The 27972-nt window shown below is 43.6% G+C and overlaps 2 protein-coding genes across 2 annotated transcripts; one reads left to right on the top strand and one right to left on the bottom strand.

Annotated features, from left to right (window-relative positions):
* Window positions 1-38: 38 nt before the first annotated feature.
* Window positions 39-6168, bottom strand: haao (3-hydroxyanthranilate 3,4-dioxygenase). The gene is made up of 10 exons (XM_061040706.1): window positions 6004-6168; window positions 5765-5843; window positions 5301-5384; window positions 5058-5164; window positions 4761-4850; window positions 4580-4623; window positions 3359-3504; window positions 2481-2549; window positions 1949-2031; window positions 39-410 (listed from the first exon to the last, which is right to left on the bottom strand). Exons 1-10 carry the CDS (start codon window positions 6090-6092, stop codon window positions 338-340), a joined length of 864 nt encoding a protein of 287 aa, XP_060896689.1. The 5' UTR covers window positions 6093-6168; the 3' UTR covers window positions 39-337.
* Window positions 6169-7982: 1814 nt separating this feature from the next.
* papolg (poly(A) polymerase gamma) lies at window positions 7983-26629 on the top strand. Its single transcript, XM_061040702.1, has 24 exons — window positions 7983-8341; window positions 10525-10686; window positions 11842-11908; window positions 12016-12097; window positions 13721-13830; window positions 14054-14107; window positions 14314-14425; window positions 14583-14672; window positions 14795-14933; window positions 15703-15775; window positions 18272-18392; window positions 18567-18651; window positions 18794-18847; window positions 18939-19058; window positions 20785-20894; window positions 20982-21103; window positions 21188-21345; window positions 21463-21677; window positions 22364-22557; window positions 23403-23471; window positions 23761-23820; window positions 24242-24345; window positions 24440-24540; window positions 24714-26629. The coding sequence occupies exons 1-24, from the start codon at window positions 8325-8327 to the stop codon at window positions 24887-24889; spliced, it is 2595 nt and encodes an 864-aa protein (XP_060896685.1). The 5' UTR covers window positions 7983-8324; the 3' UTR covers window positions 24890-26629.
* Window positions 26630-27972: the final 1343 nt, after the last annotated feature.

Genomic DNA, 27972 nt, shown 5'->3' with positions numbered 1-27972 from the left:
CACTTTATCATTTCACTCACTACACATCTTACTGAACGCTCCTTTAATATTCCAGTTTATTAGAATAATTAAAGCATTTCTTTGAATAGGGGTGTATACGTCTGTACAGTAACTAAAGCTGCTAATCAAAAGCAGTGCGGTAAAAAGTGCAATAACTAAAAGTTTATTCTTGTGTTAAATTTATTCACTGATCAAGTTCAAGTTGATTTAATTCAGTTGTCTGTCTGATGATTTATCCATCTATATATGCATTTACAAAAAATTAAACACCTTGAGTTTGCACTCGTATGCAGGAAATGTTCTCTCTGTGTATTATCACGTATCACGTGTGTGGCGTTCAGGGTCTCTTCCTCTCTGGGTTCTGGACCACAAACAGAGCCACAGTCCCGTCCTCCCTCGTCCACTCATACCTGCACAAACACAACAACAGTTAGATTTCTGCAGATGAAGTCAGACTGCATCTCACTCCCACCAAATCACCTTTTTATTTATTTATCCAGAGCCCAGCTGATATCCTCGGTCGAGGCTAAAGGCAGAGTTATCGTACATTTTGATGCTCTGGAGTAGACTACCTCTGATATTATGTGTTCCCCTTCCTTATGCACTTTTAAGACCAGACTGAAGACTCACTTTTCCCCCTGTGCATTTCAGTATTTTTAAGACGGCCTATCATTCCACCCCTTAACTTCCTGTGGTCCTAAAGGTCGTTATCCAATTTTGCTTTTACCTTGATGTGCTAATTTAATCTCTGTATGTTTTCTTATTGTACATCACTTTAGTCAACTATGGTTGTTTGCTTTGATTTGATTTTTCTGAGCTGACATTAGTGTTGCAGCACTCGAAATCTCAAATCCACTTTTTGGAAGGTCTGGGTCTCGTCTCTGAATCTAAAGCAGTTTTACTCAGTCTTGTCTCGGTCTCAAACTGGGCGGACTCACAATTTTTTTCAGATTTTATTTTTGGGCTTTTTGTGCCTTTATTGGAGAGATAGGACAGTGGAGTCGGAAATCAAGGAGAAAGAGAGTATGGAATGACATGGTCACAGGTCGGATTCGAATCTGGGTGACCCACTTGGAGGACTATATCCTCGGGGGCACGCGCACTAACCACTGCGCCACCAGCAGCTCAGGATTTTAAATCAAGACTGAACGGCTATTTTTTCCACACCATTACTGTGATTAGAAGGGAAATACCTCTTTCTAAAACAATGAATAACTGCACTTAATTTTGTATTTTTTATTTTTTTCCCAAGCGGTTATTGCGGCAACCTTCCCGGTGTTACAGTCAAGTAAGTGACACGCCCTCTGCACACTGGATGGTTATTTTTCTGTGATATTTATGGTCTTAGTCTTGTCTCGGTCTCGGTTAGTGTGGTCTTGACTAAATCACAAGCTGACATTATGGCCCAACATGGGGCTGTCACAGATTTATCTGTCATTACTGGGAGAACTGGGAGTAGAGGGCGGTGGGGCATACAGCCTAACCCAGCATAGACTCTTTCTCAAACCTTCTTCAGACTTCTCTCGTCTGTTATTTCGGCACTAGTGACCGTTTTGTTAGCTTGTTTGGCGTTTGTGCATCAGAATGCGATTGCTTAAAGACGTCCTGCAGGTGGGGTCTACGGGCGGTGAGAGCTAGAGGGGTCATGAGCCTAACTTGACGAAACACCGGTGTAGGGAGGTTCCCACTTTATAACCCGTGTTGATGTGTGGACTCTCGCCGTCCACCTACTGTCATGGTTGGGTTGTGTGGTCATTATTACTGCAACTCTCTCTTCACCTGCATCACGTCTACAACGGTCAAATAATGCAGCAGCAATTGAAAACACACGGTGGTCATCAGTCCTGTATTACTCCAGTTCTTGCCTCTCCTTATCGGCTTCCAGTTCAATCTAGAATCACTTTGAAATTACACACGGCGCCCTGCGTGCCGTGGTTACGTGACTCACTGTTGCTGTTCATGGATGAGTAAACTGTCTCCTGCTGAGAGTCTGAACTCCTGCTGGTTCACGGTCACTGCAGAACTCCCCTCCTGCTCAACACACAGAGAGGAGACAAAACTTTATTAGAGACAGACAGGCAGGCAGACAGAGAGACAGACAGACAGACAGACAGACAGGCAGACAGAGAGACAGACAGACAGACAGACAGACAGTCAGACAGACACACAGACAGGCAGACAGACAGACAGACAGACAGACACGCAGACAGGCAGACAGACACACAGACACACAGACAGACAAACAGACAGACACACAGACAGGCAGACAGACAGACAGACTGACAGACAGACAGACACGCAGACAGGCAGACAGACACACAGACACACAGACAGACAGACAGACACACAGACAGACAGACAGACAGACACACAGACAGACAGACAGACAGACACACAGACACACAGACAGACAGACAGACACACAGACAGACAGACACACAGACAGTGAAACTGCAGAACGATGAACGACAGTAACGAACCATCTGCCAGATCCACACATCACTCTGCTGCACTGACGACTCCGTGCGACCACCACCAAACACCATCACCTGTAATAACACACACATCTTCATCTTCATCATCTTCATCATCATCATTATCCTCATGCAGCAGAATGAGGCTAATCAGTATAAGTGATAAGTCGGTGATAAGTAACAGAAATCATGAATAAATTCAGCATCATAAAGCAGGCTGAATTTAATCACCTGATCAGGTGTGTCTCTATTACATGTTGAGGTAAACTTCAGCTCATGTTTAAACTCTGACAGAGTTCATGAATACTGTTTGATATATTTGATTGTCACTGCATATTACCATCTGACTGTTGCTAAAGAAACTAGACTTCTAGATTTTCTATCAACTATAAAACTTGAAGAATATCTGATGATTCTGTAGCTGCCGTCTGTTTCATGAGCGTGTGTTCTAGAGGAACAACCTGCTCTCTGTGACCTCTCACCTGTTCTATATGTCACCTGTGTCCTGTCAGCTGCTCTCTGTTATCTGTGACATATTTCCTCTTACTTGCTCTGTTATTGCTTTTTCTTGTAATCTGCTCTCTGTTGCCCACTTCCTGTTACCTGTAACCTACTTATTGTGATCTGTTAGTATCTCCCTGACACCTGTTACCGGCTCTCTGTAACCTATTGCCCGCCCTAAAGAGGGCGCTCTAATACCACCTGCTTCCAATTACTTGTTACCTGCACTTTGTTAACCTGTTGCTTGCTCTCTGTAACCTGTTACTATTCCCTATTAGCTGATACCTTTTACCTGCTCTCTGTTACCTGCTTCCTGCTTTTTCTTACCTGTTATCTGTTACTTGCTCTCTGTTAGCTTATACCTGCTTCCTGCTTTCTCCTACCTGTGTCTCGAACTGCTCTCCGAACATGTCGACCTGCCCTCTACTGGTCAGAGCCGGTCTGTGATTGTCCAACCAGACTTTGAAGCTAAACGGAGACATCACGTTTATCGAATTCATCTGGAACGGAGGGTCCCTGAACTTCTCACCTGTTAACACAAACATCATCAGAGAGAAAAATTTAATAAATAATGATCGCAAGAAATCAGGGATTGAACGGTCAACTTTCAGGAAAGAGGACGACCCGTTCTGCCTCTGAGCCAGATCCACAGCAGCTCAGTGATCATCATCATCTGATGAGGATTTACATCTCATGGAGCGATGGCCTACTCTTCTGAAATTCAGGTGTAGCCAGCGGTTAGCGAGAATAAAGACTTCCTTCTCTGTGGGCTGCATTGATTACAGTTCAGGAAACAACTTGAGAAGCGACCATGTGTTCAGATTAAAGGTGAAATAAAAATTCTCCCCTCCAGGTATGTCTGCAAAATAAACACCGTCCTCAATTCTTGGTTCACTCCATCCCCTGGAGGAGGTCCCGTTCATGTGTTTCCTGTGAGTCTCAGTTTAACTGTAAATAGTAAGTTACACACAGAGGTGTCAAGTACAAATACTTCGTTACCTTACTTAAGTAGAAATTTTGGGTATCTATACTTTACTGGAGTAATTATTTTTCAGCCGACTTTTTACTTCTACTCCTTACATTTTCACGCAATTATCTGTACTTTCTACTCTTTACATTTCAAAAATAGCCTCGTTACTCCTATTTCATTTCGGCTTGTTTACATTCTGGCTTGTCATCGTTCAAAAAAACACACACAAAAAAAAACCTATCCAGATAAATCGCGCCATCCAGATAGAATGAATTTGATTGTGGTTGGATGAGAAGTATAAACATATACCATTCCGACACCCTATATAGGCAACTAGTCATCATATCTTCCGCTACATGAAACACATGTTAATGCTCAGTAGTACACATATATCTCTGGTGTTGAAAAATGAAGCCGATGCTAGTGTGTAAAATCCTGCAGTTACTTAAGTGTCCACCAAAGGCTGCTGCAGAAGAACAGGAATTAATATACACACCCATTCAAAAAGCTTGTTTTTACAGCAGAGATTAACATGTTTACAACCTGGATTAAAAAAAAAACACATTGGTATGATTAGCTCAGGTCGGGTAGAATCTGTAAAAAGGTCATCACAGGAAGCTTCAGATGGACTCACTTGGATCAGGTTTCCCTGTTCTGCACTGCTCCGACTCCATGAACCTGTGTGAACACACACACACACACACACACACACACACACACACACACACACACATAATCAGAACCGGGCTGATTGTATGATTATATCATAGATGATAAAGTGACTTATCGATGGAATGATTGATGGATGCTCTCACTCTTTGATGACAGGTACCAGCTGAGTTCCCAGGTTCTCACAATGGAACCATCTCTCAAACAGAAGATCAGTACTGTTGTCCACATAGTACCTGAAACAACCAACACACACACACGTTACACACATGTTTAGCAGGAAGATTTTAAAGATTGTGTGAAGAGTTTTAACACTTTGAGGTGGTCCCTTTTTTTCTGAATGCTCCCCTGATTTGTTTTAAAGTCCAACTCTTTAGAGCAGAGATTTTTCTGTGATTGATATACTGTTTATTGTTTTGTTTTTTGTAGACAGAGTGTGTGACCTGAGGCAGTCTGTCTCGGTCAGCAGTCGTTTCCTCTCCACCACCAGACCCACGGTGTTAGCTTTCCTCTGGGGGGAGTGAGGGATCCGAGCCGGCAGCAGGAACATCTGAGCACCAAGGAGAGACATGACATGACACAGAGTCAGTCTGCAGGGTCTGATGGAACTGGCTCATAGGAACACCAGGTCACAGCAAAATGATTCTACAGAACATATATAAATGCAGAATCATATTAGAGCTCACCTCTCCCTCTCTGATGTGCACGTCTTTGTGTTTCCCGTTTTCGACCACCTTCAGACACATGTCGCCCTGCAGCTGGTAGAACAGCTGTTTGACACAAAACAACATTCACATAAACACCACCTTTTACTCTCTATAAGATTTATGTTTAAACAAAGACATTATCTTCTTGAGTCTCATGCAGAAAACGATTTTTAAACAGGTAACTCTAACTGTTGATTAACAGCATGCTGTGTTTCATGTGACCACCTGAAGTACTCAACACGCATGCTAACCTCCTACTGCGTCAGGAGGGATTGTGATTATGTTTTAGCAGTGTGGAGTTTGTTCCTATCAGAGAGAGCAGATTAACCAGCTGACAAACTGAAAGTAAAGAGAGGAAACTGTGTTTTTTGTGAAATCAGGAAGTGAAGATTAAACAAACATCAGAGTCGGCTAGAGTTTATACAGAATGATGACTAACTAACCTCCTCTCCCTCTTCGATGTGATAATCCTTCCTGGTGTTTGGACCCCCGACAAACATGACGTTCAGCTGAAAGAAGTGCCTGAGAGGAGAAAGGACTGAAATCAAACTCACTTTAACAATGCTTACATTCATGCTTCATAACCCTGGATGTCTCTGCAGACAGGACTCTGGATGTCTCAGTGTCTCTGCAGAGGAACTCTGGATGTTTCGGTGTCTAATGTCTCAGTAAAGAAACTTACATGAGCTTGTTGCAGACCGGGGGCAGGAAGGCGTTCCTGTTTTCAGAGATCCACGTCTCCACATTCACCACAGAACCTTCCTGAGTCATTTTGTCTCTTGTCTCTGTCCTCTGGGATCTTCCTGCTGCGCTGATGAGCTTTAAAACTGTCTGACTGCGCTGAGAATCAAAGTCCAAAAGGCAGAAGTGGGAGTATGCTGAGGGGGCAGGGCTCTGCTCAAAGGTTAATGGTTGATTTTGAGCAGAGTCACTCTGTTGATCTGCTGGAATTGTCTCAATCACATACTGCAATCTGAACAACCTTGCCCAGGTTAATTATGTTTTACTGACCTCCTCATAGACCCTGAAAGCAGTGCTGGGCTCTATGAGATTACATATCATCACAATAAATTATATATTTCAACAACACAAAGTCAAACATGTCACTGTGTATTAAGTTTCAGAAAACATGAAACACTGGGACAAAAAAATTCAGATGTATGTAGAGTTTAACTATTAAAAATGTGGCTATTTTAATGTTAACCAACATCTATATGAAGGCTGGGCATCTTGTCAAAACTACATGAGCATTAAAAGTCCAATCAGTTATGCAGCAGCCAGTATGTCCTCCTTCTAAGTTTAGATTCTGGTCCTGAATGCTCTGGATTTGTTTGGACCAGAGAAGGTAGGTGGTTTTAAGACACCCCCAAACGGCCGTTTTGGACGCCCCTCGGTTTGCCAGATATGAGAGCAGTTATCAGGTCAAACCAACAGGTGTTGCAGCGATGGAAGTGGGCAAGAGAAGTGGTTCAAATAGAAGTGATTGTACCCGACCTAAAAAGCCTCTGCATGTTTCTAATAAGCTCCACGAGCAGAAACGTGCTCAAACTAGGATCAATATTGGAGATGCTTTTGAAAAATGGAGAGAGGTTAGAACACAGAAAGGTTTACAGACCGATGCAGAGCTGGATAAACACTGAAGCTTCAGTGTCCACCACATGGCAACCTGTGTGAGCATCGACTCTAGAGAGGAGGGGGCGGGGGAGACAGCTCTCTCTATCCATCCATCCATTATCTATACCGCTTTTTCCCATTCGGGGTCGTGGGGGGCTGGAGCCGATCCCAGCTTCCACTGGGCCAGAGGCGGGGTTACACCCTGGACAGTTCACCAGCCAATCACAGGGCTGACATATAGGGACAGACAACCAGCCACACTCACATTCACACCTACGGGCAATTTAGAGTCACCAGTTAACATAATGAGCATGTCTTTGGACTGTGGGAGGAAGCTGGAGTACCCGGATGGAACCCACACATGCACGGGGAGAACGTGCAAACTACACACAGCGAGGCTCCTGACAGACGAGGCAACAGTGCTAACCACTGCACCACCATGCAGCCCTGACAACTCTCTCCAATGTTTTGAATTTGGACTGTACCAATTTTAAAAATGTCAGAGTTACATATTGCTACTTTAATTAAACGCTTGTGCAATTAATCAAAGAGGTATGCGAAATAGAAAGAAATTTAAAAAACCCCAAAAAGAAAGCATATGATATCAATGTCACCTCCATGGGCTCCATAGATAGGCCTAAGGATAGGTTTGTCAAGATAACAGAATTTTTGTAAAAATCAGACGCATAGCCATCTGCTTTCATTGGAAGATCAGAAGTCAGCCGATTGGTTCATCTCTTCTTTCTAATTTTCGAAAATTGCAGGCAAAGTCCTGCACGCTGTTGAAATAAAAATAAAAAATAGCTACATTAAAATGTTGTCAATGTGTTTGTGCAATTTTGAACTGGACTTTGCCTACCATTTTTAATTGGAATCATTCTGCTCTTGCACTTTTTTATGAATGAAGCCTTAGAATGTTTCAATACTATTGATCATGAAAATAACAGATTTTATCGTTTTGGAAAAGTATCGATGTATCGGAATTTTTGACAGCCAGAGTAAACAGATGACGTCATTGACATGTAGCAGGCAGCTAGCGTTAGCGTCTCTGGCCTCGCGCAGACAAAATGGCGTGACTTTTGTAGTTTTTTCTCACTTAAAACGGCCTTGGAGTTAGTAAAGCTGTGTAATGTGTCTTTAACTCCTCTGTGAGCTCGCTAAATGATGAGCTGTGTCGGTGTTGCGGTGTGACTCGGGGAGATGTGAGAGTAGTGTCGGTGTTACGGTGTCGTTCGGTATCTTATAAAGAAGTGTTTCCGGGTCGGTGTGCGGTTTGAATGCTCTGTGTTGTAATCAGGTCGAGGCTGTTATCACCTCCACCTGCTCACTTTTCACACTTTTTTACGGGTTTATAGCAGGAAAAAAACAACGCGAGCTTTTTACAGTGTCATGAAAGAAATGTCCAGGTGAGTCGTGCACGTGGCACATTTTAAAATTGTTACCGGGTTTTAACGTTTTCCGGAGAGTCCTGAAGAATAGGCTAAAAGCTAACTGTTAGCTTACTGTCACAACAACCCAACAAGGCCTGCTACCTGCTAGCTTCATGTTGGACAACGAGATTCACTTAATGTTGGTTTCTTATTACACCTGGCAGGAAAGCGAGTCTTAACTTAAAAGCAACTCAAATATTCGTAGCGACGAGCTAACGTTTGCTAACTTGCTAAATTAGCTAATTTGTTAGCGCTAACAACCTGTTTGTAGCCTCGCAGCTAACGTTAGCTAACCTGTTTGTAGCCTCTCGGCTAATGTTAGCTTGCCGCCAGTTGTGACCGAGCAGACTTAACACTTCAAACACGTTTCTTTTGATTTGGTAATTTCCTCATTTTGTTATTTAAATTGTTCGTGACTGAGTATAAAGTGTTGAACGGTCTTGTGGTGTCAGTGTTGTGTAGTTAGCATTGAGCTGTCAGTGTTTACAACACGAGTCCGCGGTAACAAAACAAAGAGGGGACCAGAAATTAAACATGTGCATATATACTCTTAAACAAGTAAAACATTTACCTTTTAACATTTTATATTGTCAGCTTAACTTATCTGTACTCGTGTGTGTTTTAAGAGCAATTTAACAGTTTTTTTATTTCTATTTTTAAGCTAAACCAGCTGATTTATGTTCACTTTAATAATAATTCACTGTAATAATCCTGCTAAACTACTTTATTAATATTATTCAAAAGGAAGTTAGATCTGCAGCAGGCATCAAGACACCTCGAAAGACAAAATCAGGAATACAGATGCACAGAAAATCACCAGCTCAAGTGAAAAACAAAGATTAGTGGATTGATTTGACATGAACAATATGCCCAGCCCTAAACAGGCTCACCATTATTAACACAAATATACCAGACACTGAACAATAATGACACTAGCAAAACAAACCATCCTGATGTTTATTCCAGGCTTTAGAGTCAAACGTGGCCAGTGTATAAACAACCTCAGCATCCTGTCATCGGCAGAGCTCCAAAACATTTCATTTCATTCATCAAGGGTGTTCTTACCTTTTTCTCAGAGGTACTTTTATCGTACTCAGCCAGAGGTTGAAACAGTTCAGAAAAGTGCTTTAAAGTGCTGTGCAGTAGGTTAAATTAAATCGTTATAGGCAATTTTATTTGTATAGCACATTTCAGCAACAAGGCAATTCAAAGTATCACAACATCAACAGCAGTTACATTGCAGAGGTATTTCATTAAAACGGTATTAAAAGTATTAAAATAATTTAGTGAAAGGTGGCTGTAAACAGGTGAGTCTTCAGCCTTGATTTAAAAGAACAGAGTTCACCGGCAGTTTTTCTGTGAGTTTGTTCCAGATATGTGAAGCATGAAAAACGAACGCTGCATTTCCGTGTTTGGTTCTGATTCTGAGGACAGAGAGCAGACCTGTCCCAGACAACAAGCTAAAATAGATAAGAGGAGGACAAATTAACAATAAACGATAAAGATTTACAATCTAAAACGGTCCTCTAAATCCGTCTAACCCACATACAAATAAAATACCAGTAAAGTTAGGCTGCAAATTTTGCTTTTCAATGGCAAAGGGAGCTATGGCTCTTCTTGTACACTTGAAACGATGCCATGAGTTTATGTTTTTCTGTATGTCTGTTTCCCTTGCCAATAAAGTCTGTTTGAATTTAATTTGATTCGGAAACTAGCAGAGAATAGTTTTTGTCATTGTGAAATGCAGTTTCGATGTATTTAGACTTGTCAGGATATCAGATTTTCTAACTTCGATACCATCTTTGTAAAATTCAACCAATATCCCACCTGATTTTATGCAACACCAACAACATTAGATGTCCTGGAGACCCAATATTGGATATTTCTCATGCTTTTAATCACCAGAAATTGTACGGTTGTTTACTTGGACAAATACGTTGGCTCTGTTTCCGTGCAGAAGAGTTACCAATGATACCAACAATTTAGACACCATGCTCTCCTTTCTCTTGCGGCAGCTTTTGACTGAAGATCTGACGTTTTTTAAAGCTTAAATCAACAGAGATTGTATCGTTTTAAAATGAGTTGTACCCAAAAGTATGAAAGTGTTGTACATTATGACAACCTTTGTGTCTAACTGTCGTCTCCCTGGTTTTGTGCAGCACCATGCCTGGCGGGCAGCAGCAGCCTCAGAAACACTACGGCATCACCTCCGCCATCAGCTTGGCCCCGCCACGAGAAATAGACCACCAGTACACCAAGAAGCTCTGTGATGCTATGAAACCTTTTGGGGTGTTTGAGGATGAAGAGGAGCTGAATCACAGGTGAGGACCAGCATGTGTACTGGGAAGCATGAACATCTGTGATATGAAGCAGCACGACTCTGTACGGTGGTTGGTGGCTGGCGTTCCTGCATGTGTGTGCGCACCAGTGCATGGTGGCGTATGCCAGCGCGCCCCTGCCTAGGGACACTCCAACATGAAGACAGCAGAGGAGCAGGAGAAAGAAGCTGCCGCTTTTTAAAATTAAATGATTGTTTGGTTTTTCCTTGCCATGTGGTGGATAGCCCTTTGAAATTTACTCACCTGATGGATAATGTACCCACATTTGGCATTTGGCGAATGTTAATTTCTGACCTTGCTTGTATGATATCTGAAACTGCGAAACATAATTTAGGTTTTTCCCTTGCCTGTCTTTGTGACAGCTCACTAAACATTTCCACTCAACACTCACTTCCAATTGCCACATAGTCCATGCACACCGCGGTCCATCGCTGCTACTCTTGTCAGTGCTCCGTTTTCCACATCACGCACCGCAGTCAGTCTCTGGAGCGTGCCAGCAGCATCGCTCTGCTCATTTCAAATACGCACTGAATCTATTTTTGACAGAGCCCGCTACAAGCACGTGTCAAGCTGGACAAAATAGGAAGGAAGTCAGGCAAGGAAACGCACAGAGCGTCCGGTCATTTCAAAATAAAACACAATAAACAGACTCCTGATCGTATATTTCATCACTTTATCAACATGACATTAAAACAGGCTGAACAACAAATCATCCTCAGGGACAAAGCAACATGTTGTTTGCACATTGTTCTCTGTATTCCTGCGTGATCTTGTGGACCCCGTGTGTACAGCTGCTCATGGCTGCGCTCGCGCTCCAGAAACGGACCCTGTAGGGCTTTGTGGGCGCCATCAGACAGAGCAAAACCATGGCGCTGATGGAACACTGCGTGCATGGACTACGAGGGAATTGGCAGTCAGTCTCTCTGTCTGCCACCTCTTACATTTAACAAACACCGTAGAGCTGTGAACACTGAGTCAGTGATGCCACATTTGTTTTTGAGTGACCGCAGATCTATCACCTGTAACAGCTCAATATTTTCTGCTGTATTCAGATGTATGCTAACTTCATTCCATTGCCAGGTGGTTTTAATTCATTTTCTCCAATTGTAACATGTTTCATAATAAATCTGATTTCAGACTTGCAGTTCTGGGGAAGTTGAATAACTTTGTTAAAGAGTGGATCGCAGAGATTAGTGAATTAAAGGTAGGTGCATGTTCTTGTGATGTTACGGCTGAGATTCATTTATAGTTTGTATTGAATCAGATGCATTAAAGCTTCACTCCACATGTTTTTTTTTTCACCCTCTGCAGAACCTTCCACCGTCGGCCATCAGCTGTGTTGGAGGAAAGATTTTTACATTTGGTTCATACAGACTCGGAGTTCACACAAAAGGTACGTCAGAGTGATCTTCAGTCCTAAAATCACTGCGAGGTGTCGGGTTAAAACTGTGTCACAGTCACACAGCAGTCATCTCTGTGCGAGCAGGTGTGTGTCTTTGTTTTCATACAGCTGAGTTCAGGCTGCCTTTGTCATAGTCTCTGCTGTAGAGGTTTTTTGAAAAGAGCTGTTTTGGGGTCTGAACACTGTAAACAGGCTCGGCACAGACTGGAGGTGTGAATGTGCTCTAAATGCCTCCCTGCTTTACACGGCACATTACACACAAGAGAGGAGAGAACAGAATATGCTCTGCAACATGACTTAAAGTGATAGCTATAGTATGCAGAATGTCAAAGCTGATCTACAGATTACTAAGGCTCCCCTCTTCCCCACTGGTCTCTGTTCACATTAGTAACATCGTTCTGTAACCGAGTTCACTTGGGTATGGACATAGTCATATAAAGCAGGTGGCAGTATGCACATAGTTGGTTTGTAAATCTGCCAAAAAGCAGAAAGAAGTAACCATGGCAACCACTGAGTCCATCCTGCTAACTGTGGATGTTTTTGTTATTTTCTGATATGCCAACAACAACCCTCTTCATATTTTTTGCATGTACTGTGCTGCTCAGAGGATGAAACGGGCCCGTGCTGTGCGGGTACAACGGGTTTTCAAAGTGAAGAATTACATCATATAGCGGTCCACTTCCTTGTTCACATCTCCCGCAGGCCGTAATCGAGTAGTCGATCGTGCCCAAGACCAGCTCTTCAAGCGGACTTGGTTACAGTACCCGAGTACTGTCGGGTGGTAGTAGTGCCTGATCACTTCGCTGAAGGTTGGTAGAGTCGTGATGTTGTGGTGGAATGTCAGCTCACACTCCGGGACTGAATCGTTTGCGACGCACTACCCGAGCTCACAATTTATGTGGTCACACTGTACGAGTGAAATCGGGACGGAGCATTCACAATTGTCTCGTATGCACCGCTCATCTGGGCAGCTCTCTCTCTCTCTCTCTCTCTCTCTCTCTCTCTCTCTCTCTCTCTCTCTCTCTCTCTCTCTCTCTCTCTCTCTCTCTCTCTCTCTCTCTCTCTCTCTCTCTCTCTCTCTCTCTCTCTCTCTCTCTCTCTGGCGAGCCTGCTGTAGTCACAGGGCTTTCAGACGTTTCTGTCAGTTTGTGCAGGTAGAATCAGGGGGAGGGTGAGTCCTGCTAAGGGCTTCGGTCACACTGTGGGACCAAAATATCAAACATGTCAGACATTCATCAATCGGGAACAGCTGTTCGAACATTGCTCTGCCGTCGTGCCTCTGTGCGCATTGCTCGACTGGTGCTTTTGGGATTTGTTTTAGATTCAGGAGTTGCAAAAAGCTTTAAAGAAATTACTATGTGTTCTTCAATAGTTTTTTAATTGCATTTCATGTCATTATCACAATATATATATTTTTTTCTCACATGTTACTGATGGACTCTCTTGACACAGCAGCCTCTACCATCAGTGTGTGAATGTGTAGGTGTGACTTGCGGTGTGAAAGAGCTTTGAGTTGTCAGAAGACTAGAAAAGAAATATACAAGCTCAAGTCCATTCACAATATTCCTCTTTCCCTTTAATGCAACACTTTTGTACTTTGTTTGTCTGTCTCAGGTGCTGATATCGATGCCTTATGCGTTGCTCCTCGACATGTAGAGAGAAGCGACTTTTTCTCGTCTTTCTTTGAGAAGTTTAAACAGCACGAAGAGATCAAAGACCTCAGGGTGAGTGCGTCTTCATGCCGTTAGAGTTCATAAAGTTAGCAATGTTTGATGTTCTTATTGATATTGTGATAATGCCAACTAGAGATGAGGGCGACTAGCTGACTAAACAGTGAGACGACGACTCCACAGTTTTGACTGTTTCCTGAGTCACTCATTGATCATGTGACCTCAGCTTGTCTCCGACCTGTCTCTTAAATCTTTCTCTATTGATTTTTTTCTTCAGGCTGTTGAGGACGCTTTTGTACCCGTGATAAAATTCAAATTTGATGGCATAGAGGTCAGTATCGGTGTGTTATATTCTACTTCAACAATGGTCAGAAATATCATTGAGCCATGTGTTTGAAACATTTCTCATTTATTTATTAATTCATCAGCACTTTTTATTGTTTGACTTTTAAAAACCTGCACGTGGTTAAAGAGGACATTTCACTTGTATTCTGTTTTTGACCTCTTTGCGTTCTGTGTCCCCCCCCCCCCCGTCAGATTGACTTGCTCTTTGCCAGACTGGCCTTACAGTCCATTCCAGACAACCTGGACCTGAGGGGGGACTCCATCCTCAGGAACCTGGACATCCGCTGCATCCGCTCCCTCAATGGTATGTCACAATCGTCCCGTTAGATGATATACAAACAGAACAGGAGCTGAAGTTGTTTACTACTCGAGTGCTCGATATAAAATTCAAGTCAAACCTCTTTCCGGGATTTTCTGCATCACTTTCTCTGTGTTTTTAATTTCCTCTCTTCTGTGTTCAGGTTGTCGAGTGACTGATGAGATTTTGTACCTGGTGCCAAACAAAGAAAACTTCAGACTGACTCTGAGAGCCATCAAACTGTGGGCCAAACGTACGTCTATTCAACTCTCTACGCTTCACGTTTGTTTTCTTACAGATATGTGTTTTAAAAGCTGATGTATGTCAGAGTGTCCTCGTCTGGGTCGGTTGAATGTGATGTTTGTGTGCCTTCAGGTCGGGGGATCTACTCCAACATGCTGGGCTTTCTGGGCGGTGTGTCGTGGGCCATGCTGGTTGCTCGAACCTGTCAGCTCTACCCCAACGCTGTGGCTGCTACGCTGGTCCACAAGTTCTTCCTGGTCTTCTCCAAATGGTCAGAATATAATAAATATATTTCATCCCTTTTCTGCATGATGTCATCAGCTATGTTATATAGTTAGAGACCGGTCCGATCCGGCTCATTCGGCTCAGCTGTCTCTCTCCCACTGGTGTTATAGGCAGGGTCATTATGTTCTGCTGAGTCTGCAGCTTAATAAAAAGAGAAAAAGAAAAAATTAAGAAAACGGTAAAATGAAATGCATCTAAAGTCACAGATGCGAGATAGGAGAAGTAAACCTCTTGTCTCACAGCGAGGGGGAGAGCGGCGGAGAAACATCTGGACATGTGCATCGACAGCCATTTTTGTTTACAACACAGGCAGAGTCGATCTGCACGGCGACTGTAGCGTACGTACCAAAAACTAGACCGAAAACAATAACGGGGAAGTAAACACACAGCAGAAAACTTTATTGACACACACTCATTGACAGAGACACGAAACCAAAGAACGGAGATCAATCTCTTTGTAGTTAAAGTACATTTTCTTATGCATGTTTAAAGAAGTGAACGTCTTCTTTTTCTGCTCTTTGTGTCAGATTAGACCGACAGAAAGCTCTGAACATGTCGGATTAAATGCTCGATGCATGAACACACACGTCATAATAGATTCACTTTATTTGTCCTGCATGTAAACAGGATGTTTGAATTCACAGTCTGCATGATTTCAATCGGACTCAAGAGATTGTGGGTAAACATGAACGTTTCACAGCTGTCTATATTTCAGTTTGAATTGATTTTCCTTCATGTGTCTCTGCCTCACACAGGGAGTGGCCCAATCCTGTGTTACTGAAACAACCTGAGGACAGTAACCTGAATCTACCCGTGTGGGACCCCAGAGTGAGTGACAACCATCTCTTTAGCTCTCCTGATGATGTGTCTCTGTGTGTGTGTCTTTGTGTGGGTGTATCTGTGTCCTGACAGAGTTCATCTGCTGTTAGTCTTTCAAACACATAAGCACTTGGAGAAGAGCTGAGCTATTACCTTAAAATCAATTGTATGAGACACACTTTTAATACCTTTCTTTTTTTATCTAAAAAGCTGGCTTCCTCCCATTTACCTGTGCAACCCGTATAAAATGCTGAGACATGCGCTGACATGACTTCAAAAAAATAAATTCTGCATAGCAAGTGGCTTGCTGCTTGTAAACAAAACGACACAGACCAGGCTATCTTTCCTCCTTCATGAAGTCATAAAGACGACTAGTGAGCAGAGGAGGTGGACAGGGCTACTTTTGGCAAATTGTTTTTTGGCAGTTGGCCGGTACCTAACCTTTTTAACCGTAGAATGACAGTTCAAGCGCCATACTGACTGCGCTAGAAAAAGCTGCACACAAGCTGCAGATTGAGGACTTTGCAGAGTCGTAATAGGGGGAGGAAGTGATCCCCGCTCTGTACAGTCTTTAGAGGTAGTAACAGAGGCGGTTTCAGCTGAGCCAGCAGCAGGATCATAGTGTGTGAGTGTGCATGTCTGACTGTGTGTGTATGTGGAGCTCCAGCTGTGCTGTGCTTCTGCAACGCTGAAACGCAATGAGACACCAATATTACACCGTCGTGGAATCAATGTGAATGTACAAAGACGTGATGACAATGGAGCTTAGTTTGCAAAAAATCTGTCTGAAAAGAAAACCAAATCTGAGAGACGTCCAAAACAGACTTTCTTATATTCCCCTAAGACTTGTATTCCAGGTTAACAATAATCGCAGTTTCATCATTCTCACTATGACAAAATTCACAATAATCAAAACGCAAAAGTCTGACTTTATTGCAATAAATAAACAAGTAATGTTTTCTCACTCAGCATGTGCAGATCTTTCCTAGTTTTCTCACATCGTTCAGTCCCAAGGTGGAGTATGTGACCATGTATTTCCTCTCCCGTCTGTCCTGATTTGACCCCCGTGTTGATCTTTTTTTATCATGAGTCCTTATCTCTGCTGTAGGACGTTTTCCCGAACAGTCTGCAGCCTGATGGGCTCCTTACATGGACATCTGTTATCAGACACACAAATGCTTTGGCAGGAAAATAACAGCAGATCTAACACCAGTGTATTTATCACACTGCCGTCCCACACCTGTGGACACATAAACAACAGAACTGTGTGCAAGAGAAATACGCAAAGAAAACTTTCTGATGACAACAGACAAGTTCACTCGCTTTAGATATGTATTTTTAAGGCTTGGATGTCGCTGAATTTTTCTGTAGCTCAACCAGAACAGAAAAGGTTTAGATCAATGGTCCACAGGCATGCAGGCTTTTATAACTAACAGGGTTGACTATTGTAACCCTCTCCTCCTGTTCCCCCTAAAAACAACTAAGTCGGCTACGGTCAAAGGAGCAATCTGTAACTCTGACACCTAGTGGTTACAAAATCAAAACAATGCAGAGAGCTGTCTCCCCCCCGCCCCCTCCTCTCTAGAGTCCATGCTCACACAGGTTGCCATGTGGTGGACACTGAAGCTTCAGTGTTTATCCAGCTCTGCATCGGTCTGTAAACCTTTCTGTGTTCTAACCTCTCTCCATTTTTCAAAAGCATCTCCAATATTGATCCTAGTTTGAGCACGTTTCTGCTCGTGGAGCTTATTAGAAACATGCAGAGGCTTTTTAGGTCGGGTACAATCACTCCTATCTGAACCACTTCTCTTGCCCGCTTCCATCGCTGCAACACCTGTTGACCTGATAACTGCTCTCATATCTGGCAAACCGAGGGGCGTCCAAAACGGCTGTGTGGGGTGGCCTTAAAAGCGCCTACCTTCTCTGGTCCAAACAAATCCAGAGCATTCAGGACCAGAATGTAAAGTTAGAAGGAGGACATACTGGCTGCTGCATTGTTGTCAGAGAAGCCAGCACTTCAACATAGCAATGTTTCTTTAATGTCTGATCATATAGTCACTTTAAGGTCACTTTATCATTTCACTCACTACACATCTTACTGATCGCTCCTTTAATATTCCAGTTTATTAGAATAATTAAAGCATTTCTTTGAATAGGGGTGTATACGTCTGTACAGTAACTAAAGCTGCTAATCAAAAGCAGTGCGGTAAAAAGTGCAATAACTAAAAGTTTATTCTTGTGTTAAATTTATTCACTGACCAAGTTCAAGTTGATTTAATTCAGTTGTCTGTCTGATGATTTATCCATCTATATATACATTTACAAAAAATTAAACACCTTGAGTTTGCACTCGTATGCAGGAAATGTTCTCTCTGTGTATTATCACGTAAATAAAGTAAAATAAAGGATTCTTTCAGTCTAAGAATTTATTTTAGTTTGTACTCATTTTTAAAATGATATTAAATCATATGTCTGTTAAACCAACCAATGTTTTTTTGTTTCTAGGTAAACCCCTCTGACAGATACCACCTGATGCCCATCATCACACCTGCCTATCCCCAGCAGAACTCCACCTACAACGTCTCCACATCGACACGCACCATCATGAGCGAGGAGTTCAAATTTGGTAAAGAGTCTGATATTACAGAAAGGATCCCTTCAGAGATGGAACTGTTGTTAAATCTACTGCTGACATCCAAACACTTTGTACCCGTTCATCATTGAGAGTTTGGTTGTATATTTGCATGTCAGAATGAGTCTCCAGCTGATTGTTCTTGTGTGTGTGTCTCTGTGTTTACAGGCCTCAGCGTCACAGATGAGATTCTTCAGGGAAAAGCAGAATGGCCAAAACTTTTTGAACCTCCAAACTTTTTCCAAAAATACAAGTAGGTGTTTCATTTGTTGAACCAAAAATACCAGCCTACATGTGGACTAGGCTTTAGACTCTCCTCACTGTGCTCTGCAGAGTTCAGTCCACATGTTTTGTTTTTGTGTAGTTCCACTCACAGTTTTGTGTCTCTGCTGCAGGCATTACATCGTCCTGACTGCCAGCGCGTCCACAGAAGAAAACCACTTAGAATGGTGAGTGTTAAAGAACGTCGTCATATGAAAACTCCAGTTAGTGCTGCAGTCGTGTGTTGTAGTGTGACGCTCTGCTCTGTGTGTGTGTTAGGATCGGGCTGGTGGAGTCAAAGATCAGAGTTCTGGTGGGAAACCTGGAGAGGAACGAGTACATCACACTGGCTCATGTCAACCCTCAGTCCTTCCCCGGGTCCAAAGAGAACCGCAACGAGTGAGTGTCCACTTCCTCCTCTCAGTCCAGACGGATCGGTGAAGATTAATAATATAACAGCAGCCGTATGTCTCTCTGAAATGTCTCTTAACATAAAGGCGGAGAGAGAGGATTTATTTTTGAGCCTGATCAGTTTTGGAGGTCGATACTAGAGCTGCTCGATTAATGGCAAAAATCATAATCAAGATTATATTGATTGATGTCGAGATTACAATTATTAAACACAATTACTCGTCGATTTTACAAAATCTGCATCACATGCATTCATCAAAATGAAACACTCTGGAAACAAACTGTCCTCATCTTCTCTGGAAGCTCTGACAGATGATGTGTCAGGGTGAAGCTGACTTTTACCAGGCGGATTGATGCAGTCTGTTTCCTGCTGTCTCGATTTGAGTTTGCCTCTGATTCCTCTTCGTCGTCTCCGGTAAAATCCAAAAGAGAGCTGCAGCTCCTCTGGACAAAATCTGTGTAAAACTATTTTAAATAAAGTTTTGGCAGAGGGCAGTCCGATGTTGAATGTGACCAGAGAAGGAAAGCTGGAAACTAAAAATAAGGGCCTGTATCCACAGAGAGTGTTGTGTGCTGGCAAAGTAGTCCAGCGTTTTCAGCACTCGGCATACAGAGAGTTTAAACGCCCTCGGCAGCAGCTGTTCTTTCTTGCTGGAGAACGCGCTCTCAGTTGAAAAAAGGTTCAACTTTTGTAACGGCGCCATGCTTGTCACTTCTTCCTCACTAACCAAAAAGGGGCGGGGCTTCTGATTGTCAACAACTGTGGCCTCATTCATCTTTTCGAGGGGGCAATTTCCCGGTCTAGAGCTGCTGTTACTGCCAGGACAGGATTCCTTAACATTGTTTTCATTTTCATATTATGGAGGAAAGTGGAGGTTAACTTTTGTAACCTAGCAACAATAAACACTGGTGAGAAGCGCTCTGAACTGGAAACGCAGCGCCGAAAACGCTGCTGGTGGAAACCGGCCCTCTCAAAAGAAGTGCCCAAAAGGGACAGCACATCAGAGGCACTATTCCAAAGTGCAATCATGGAAAAATGTTTAACAGTTTTGATGTTAAAGAAGTTCGTCTTCTCACACACTCCCGCACCCGTGACCACATTACCCCGTGCTTCATAACCTCCGCTGTCTCCCCATCCCCCCAGCGTATCCACTTCAGACTCCTCATCATAAAGCCCTCCATAACCTGGCTCCTCCCACTTTCCTCTCTGAGCTCCTCCACCCGCACTCTCAGGTCTGCTGATGCAAACCCCCTCATCCTCCCTGCAGGACCAACCATTGGTCCTTCTCTAATGCTGCTCCCAAAAACCATCAGACCCCCCCCCCCCCCCTCACTCTCCACCTTCAAGAAATCCCTAAAAACTACAACACCTACAACCCCCTAACAAAATGTGCTCTTATCCTCCTCTTTGATTACTTCTTTGTTTTGTTTTCACTGTTTTGTTGTTGTTCTTTGTTAAGTGTACTCTTGAAGAAAACCACTTCAAAAGTCTAATGCATTATTACCGGTATTATTAATTATCACTGAAGGTCTTTGAGTCATTAAAACATAATCACCCGGACTCTAGTTTTTATTTATGAGGCAGGAACGTGTGGTCAGTGTAGTGCAGCTGAGAGAGCTGTAAAAGGAAGCAGTTCTACCCCACTGACTCACTCAGCATTACATGCATGTTCACTCTAAACATGAAGTAACTTTTGTTTTCACGGCGCATCAGGAACGACTTTGTGTCCATGTGGTTCATCGGGATCAGCTTCAAGAAGGTGGAGAACGCAGAGAGCGTCAACATCGACCTGACCTACGACATTCAGTCCTTCACAGACACAGGTCAGTACCCTGCACATCGACACCGCCCCCTTCTGGTTAGACTGACACATGCATCTGATCAGTAACCTGTTGTGTGTCTTTGTGCAGTGTACAGACAGGCCAACAACATCAACATGCTGAAGGACGGGATGAAGATTGAAGCGACACACGTGAAGAAGAAGCAGCTCCATCAGTACCTCCCTCCTGAGCTGGTGCAGAAGAAGAAGAGGGTAGGAGAGCTGTGTTGAAGTCTTCATCATGTTTCTTTAAGGTTGTGTTTTTCTTGTTCTAATTTGTTTATTAATTTTTCTCAGAGCATAGCGGAGCTGAACCGCAGCTCGAACGGGGGCAGCTCCAAGCGGCTCTCTCTGGACAGCTCTCACCTGGACAGCTCCAGAGACACAGACTCAGGGACCCCCTTCAGCTCCCCCTCCGCCAAACCCTTTAAACCCGCGTCTGACACAGAGGACAGGTAAAAGACACCTCTCTGTGTCTCCATGTACATACAAACATTTTAGTGTTTAGTGTCATAATGAACCTGTTTCTCTTTAACTCGGTCTAAACTTTAATGTTTCTGTCCGTTCTCCAGTGTCAGCCCTCCCAAGCAGCTGTTTGGCGAGGGTTCCCCAACACCCACCGCTGCTGCAACCGCTGCACCCACCGCTGATCAAACCGCTGATCCCACCGCTGATCCCACCGCCGATCCAACCGCTGATCCAGACAAAGCACCAAGTCCTGGTCCAAGTCCAGCTGCATCTCCAGCTGCTCCGGACCAGGGCATGTCCATCCCCGTCATCGGCTCAAGTGAGTCTTTGTTCCAGTGACTTTAACACTGTGTCCTAACATCACACGATAATGCATTGCATCTAATAAGATCCGACACTCAATATCCACACTGCATCCTTCAAGTATTTACTTCTTTGCTCCGTGAATTTCACCGTCTGAGCGAGTCAGATAAAGTTTTTCTCAACAGAAGTCAAAGCGGATGTTATTAATGCACCGTTGTCTCCACTTTGTAAAATTAGCTGACAAGAAAAAAGGAAATCACAATGTTTCTGCTTGTGGTTGGTAGAGCCACCTCCTTCCTCGTTCCTCGTCCATTTTAGCGAAAGGAAAATAGATGCGGGGTGTTTCACAGAAATATGAAATCGAGCATGGCAGAATAGACAGTAGTATCAACCATTTACATCAACAATAATAAACACAAACCATAACAGTTTAAATCAGCTCTGTCCAGAAAAAGTGGAATTAGAGGTCTGTTATATGTATTGGCACAGGACGACCACTAGAGGGGGCGGTGAGCTTCTTTTAGTCAGTAAAGGGAAATAAATACTGAGAAAACCTCGAGTAAAAAGAAAGATCCGTCTCAAACTGAAACTACAGACAGTCTGTGATCACTTCACACTTCACATGTTTAACCCTTTGTTGGTCACTTGTAGTGTTTCCTGCTGTTGAATTCAAAGCTGTACTCTCTCTCGCTCTCTGTGTAGAGCCTCCAGTCAAAGCGAAGCCCCCCTCCCCTCCACCCAGCAGCCCTGTGCCGAGTGGAGACGTGAAGCCCAACGCGGCCAGCAGCCCACAAGACGAATCCAACGGCCTGGAGGACACGCTCAACGGAGCCGCCGCTAAAAGACCTCACTCCCCCACAGAGGAGGACCCCGCTAAGAGACCCCGAGACTCTGAGGTATTCACAACATACAGTCACTCTGTGTTTAATGTGATGTAAGAAAACAGTTTGTATGTTTAACTTCAGTGTTCAGGGGAGTCTACAGCGTGAAGTATCGGTGTAGCTGTGTCGCTCTTTTAGATCACGACGGCTTATGGTGAAAGTTGTGACCTCTAGACCCTCAGGCCGCACTGCTCACCTCCACTGGTCACTCGTTGAGGAGTCTTACAATCAAACCAGCGCTACATGGGCTTTATTTACTGAACTGTATACCAATGTTTGCTTTAAATGCACCTTTACGACCTCATGACTGAGAAAAGATGCTAAAAAGTGGCGTCTTGTTGGCGTCGCTTTGATTCCTTGCAATACACAATGAATGGGAGTGAATTTCCAAACGGGTCATGTCACGTTTAGAGTGTGACGGTGAGGTCTGCACTCACGGTAATGACGGTGCATGCCTCAGTATTTTACACCGGTTTAAAGGACACGGCCAACATTGTAGATGGAACAATAGGAATTCAAAGTTTGTCTAATACACCGGATTTTAACGTATCTACCGGTGCCACTGATATACCAGTATCACATGCTGAGACATGCGCCGTCACAAAAGCAAGTGCAGCCACCGTCATCACTCTCCGCATGCCACCTGAAAATCTTGTCTTCTCCCTCATGGGGTCATAATCCTGTATGTAAAGAAAAACGGTGGTATACTGTTCTTGAAATACAGCACAAGGAGCGCTGGTTTGACTGAAACGACTCCTCAGCTGTGCGTCTGTGATTCCAACATTATATATCCGTGTGTATATTCTGCATTTTACAGTAATTTGACTGATAAATGACTTCCGTGTGTGTGTGTGTCACAGGCTGTTTCCAGTGATGACTGCACTTTTAAAGAGCCGTTTCCTCCCTCTGACACAGAAGGACAAAATACAGTAAGTGTTATTGTCCATGTATTTGAATGTATCCTTATATAGTGTTGGGTTTTATGTAACCGAATGTTTTACATTTTTAACCTGCCACAACGGCCCAACTAGGGACACGAGTTGGAAATTAGCAATATCTATATAGTCTTTATGCAGCACATCAGTTTCATGCGTTGTATTGAAACTATGTTAAATTGCATTGTCCCTATTAAAATAAATAAAAATTCAATTATTCTCTCTGTGTGTTAACTCTGCACACACACAAAACGTTAACATGCTGTGTGTGTGTCTCCATCAGACCCCCCTCTCTGGATCAAAGGCTAAACCCATTCCAACCATCGACACCTCAAGAACACAGGTAACACCCCCAGCTCTGTCACACCTCCGGGTTTGACCCGCTGTCGAAGTGATTCTAAAATTGCTCTGAAAGAAGAAACACAGCAAGCGCTCCTGAGCTGATTGGGTGGTTTAAGTCCTTGATCCACCTCAGCAGTGCTCAGGAAGTGATCTGGCACTTATCCAGCTACCTGACCAAATTACAGACTTGCACCACAACAGGACTTGAATCGGCAACCCTGCCAAGTCCCTTCAGACTGAGCTACCTCCGCCCCAAAAATAAAAACTGTAACGGCTGAAGCATCACTTTAGTTAAGACTTCAGGGAAGTGAAACATTTTGGGAAAATAAACTGCAAGGACTGATATAAGGGACTAACTTCCATTTCAGAGTTTAAAGACTAGATGTTTAAGACTGTAGCTGACTGAGCGTGTGTGTTTTCAGAGACTGCCCAGCATGGAGCTTCCTGACGCCTCCTCTCCTCTCCCGGCCAGTAACAGTTGTCGGGTGGTGAAGAACTCCATCAAACTGGCTCTGAACCGCCACAAGTGAGTCCCTCCTCTCTCTCTCACTCTCGCGCACACACACACAGAAATTAAACGTGTTGATGTGTAAACTGTGTCTGATGTCTGTGTGCTGCAGCATCACCCCTCCCAAGCCCCCGGTGTTTGAGACGACCCCCCCCACAGAGACTCTTCCTGCAGGAGAGGAGAAGGGCATGTCCATTCCCGTCATCGGCTCCAGTGAGTGACTCATCGATCAATAATCTAAATCTCTCTAATAACGCTCCCTGTGCGGCGTGGTAGCACATCTCGCTGGCCAGCACTATTCAATATTTTGACCCACAGTTCCTTCTTTTTCGTCTGATGTCATTCACATCCCTGAAAAATGAAACACGCTTCTGTGTCTTCTTCAGAACATGTTACATCCAAACACGTGGCTCCCCCTGTTGGCAGCTCCATCCCCACGTTGGTGAGTCGAGGGGCCGACCCTCTGAACGGAGCCGCCTCCAAAAGACCCCACTCCCCCTCTCTGGAGGAGCAGGCCAAGAGGCTGAAGGAGACCGAGAAGGCCAGGATTCATATCTCCTGAACGCAGACTGGACTTATACAGAGAGGGGCGTGGCTTGTAAACTGGATCTCACAGAGGGGGCGAGGCGTACGGACTGGATCTTACAGAGAGGGACGGGGCTTACAGACAGCGGACATGACCTCCAACAGACACAGGAAGTGTGTCCACGTCTCCACGGTTGGCTCTGTTAGCTCCGTTAGCTCCGTTAGCTCTGTTAGCGCGGTTAGCTCTGTTAGCTCCCAGCAGGACCTTTAACAGTGAGGAGTCGTCTCCTCTCCGAGTTTAAGCGTACAGGCGGAGACGTTTTTGTTTCAGTTTCTTTTTTCCAGTGAACACGTTTTAAAGAGAACTTTATGGACAGTTTGTGCACACGCTCGAGCTGAACGCCGACTCTTTGTTTCTCCTGAACACAAACCTGTACAGTAAATGTTGATGTACATAACTTTTGTCTTAAAAAAAAAAAAAAAAGAAGCAAAAGAATCGCTGTCGAGTCTTTTGAACATTTATTGTAGTTTTATCTAAAAAGAAAAAAAAAGTTTAAAAAATTGTAATATTTCGTTTTTCTCTATCGCTTGTCCCCAAAAAAAGAAAAAAGAAACGGTGTCATCCCTGGATCTTTTTGTAAACACTGTAAAGGTTTGATTCAGTTTCAGGAGGATTTCTGACACAAACACACAACGACCCTCAGAGGACTGCAGAGCGAGGAAGAGGAGGACGAGGACCACCAGAGACCACACACACCTGTCAGGTGAATCATTCTCACGACAACAGAAACATGGTGGGCAGGTGTGAAGCTTGAGGGTTATTACAGAGAATCAAATCGAGTTATTGATCCTGATCGGCTGCAAGAGGCGCTCACTCACCTGATGGTTAAAGGCCTCATGTTCAGGTGTGTTTAACCCTTCAGGTGAGACACTCAGTGTGAGTGTGAGCAACCCTTAAAGATGATCAGATCACCTTTAGTCGCCCCCCCCACACACACACACACACACGCGCCACCGCTCAGTTCAGCATGCAGCCTGATTCCGACTCTGTCGCGGCGCTGCGAGAACACATGATGGAAGCTTTGTGACCGTGTGTGTGTGCTGCAACATTGATTGATTGAAGACAAAGTTTATGTCCAAACATTTTAATAATTTAATCGATTTAAAGCAAACAAGATGATTTCCTACTTCCTCTCGTTTTGTAAATGAGTTAATTACACGACCCTCTGACTCGTTAAGACTAATTGATTAATCCTTAAAAGAACAGCTGATTAGTCAAGAATGGAAAAATCATAATTGCGGCGTGTGTGTGTTGGCAGTATGTGTGAACAGATAGATTTCCCTGCGTGTGTTTGTCGAGCCCTTGCGCCTCCTGTGGAGGTTCTTAGACAGCATCATGGGGGGGCAGTCACAGCATAGTGGGGGGGTCAGGCATGTTTGATTCCAGGTGAGCTAAAGCGAAGCTGAGGCTCCGCCCTCCTCTTCCTCCTCTTCATCAGAGACTAAATGTACAGAGAAGAGGTTTTTTTTTTCCAGAGACGTATTCTTCTTCATGACCGGGGTTTTCTTATCACTTTATTTATATTTACATATTTGTACCATGTTATCTTTTTTTTAATAGCATCATAGCAGGTAGGTCTCTTTGAATGAACTCTTCATCTCTGTGTTTCTGACGGACATGTCGGTGTTTGTTTCTAAACTGTATTCAAAGGGTATTTTTCTATGTGTTTATCACCTCCTTTAAATGAGTCTGTACACCATTAAACCCCAAAAACTACCTGCTGCTGTACGTCTGCTTTATTTCATTATAGTCACTCTTTATACACTGATGTGTATGTGGGGAGGGAGGGGGGGTCTTTAGAAGTGTTGATTAGGGCTATTTATATTGAATGTAACTCAACTTATAGGTCATATATTCTCCTCTTCTTCAGTGTAACTAAGTCTCAGAGCTCCTCAAAACATGTGTGTGAAGTTTCTTGTTGTAAATCCACTCTGATCCTGTATTTGATCATGTCTATAAACCCCTCTATTTCAGCCCTGCTCAGAACAGGCTCTTTCCGTGTCTGTACCTTTAAATGTCAATGAGCTGTGTCTGACCACACCCCCTCTTTGGACAGGCTTGGGTGGCTCTGACTTTCTCGCTCCATGTCCTATTGACCCAATCTCAATGTCCACCCTCACACACTCACTGACTTTGGTGCGCGTTTGCAGTAAGTCTGTGAGGGCTTAGTGCTGTCCCACTGTCAATCATCAAGTGTTTGAGGGATCTCTCGCTGACTTTACGAGCTCTTTATACACCCTGTCCGTGAGTGGGCATATTATCTGCAGACTTAGCGTGAGGGAATTACCCAGAGTTCATAGCATTGAGACGTGAAACATAAGATTCCCTGGGGAAGCCCACAAAAATTGAAAGGTAAACAAACACCATAAAACTTAATAAAGGTAGAGTAAAAAAGCAGGAAGGTGAAACCACGCTCAATTTACAGTCTACCATTTGGAATCTACAGCGAATTCAGAACTCCTCTGCAATTTGTCTATAAACAAAAAGAATAGAGACAGCAATCACATTAGTCCCGTTATACAAGATAAACCATTGTTTTCCTACAATGAAGAAATGTATATATTAAGTATAACTTTTTATACGAGTCATGTCTGTGAGTGAGTAAATTAAAAAATCTTAAATAAGCTTTTGCCACGACATCATGTAGTCATGGTTACAGAGAAGTTGCAAAGTGCTGTCCCATTTGTATTTGACCATTGGAGCCCTCTCAGCCTCATGCATTCAATCACTTTCCAGATGACGTCAATAAAGTCAGTAAGGGCTCAGGGTTTAGGGAGGACATAGAGATTCAGCCAATGTTTACATTGAGAAGGCAGACTCAGAGGGCAGAACAAACACCTAGCTGTGGGAGTGTCACCCACCTGGGGGAGGGGTTACTGTCCTTTGTGATGTCATGAAGGGAAAATCTCCAAACTGCCTGTTTGAGCACACATTTTCTGAAAAATGGAGCAGGCAGAAGACGGAGAGGATGGACTTTTCTCATCCATGGGGGGTTTGTAGACAGACTATAGAGACACATATAAGTGTTAGAGAAACATGGTGAAGAGGATTTTACAGAA

This window comes from Labrus mixtus, chromosome 6 (genome assembly GCF_963584025.1).
Source record: "Labrus mixtus chromosome 6, fLabMix1.1, whole genome shotgun sequence".
NCBI lineage: Eukaryota > Metazoa > Chordata > Actinopteri > Labriformes > Labridae > Labrus > Labrus mixtus.
Note: the sequence above shows the minus strand (reverse complement) of the source record. Positions and strands in the feature narration are given on the sequence as shown.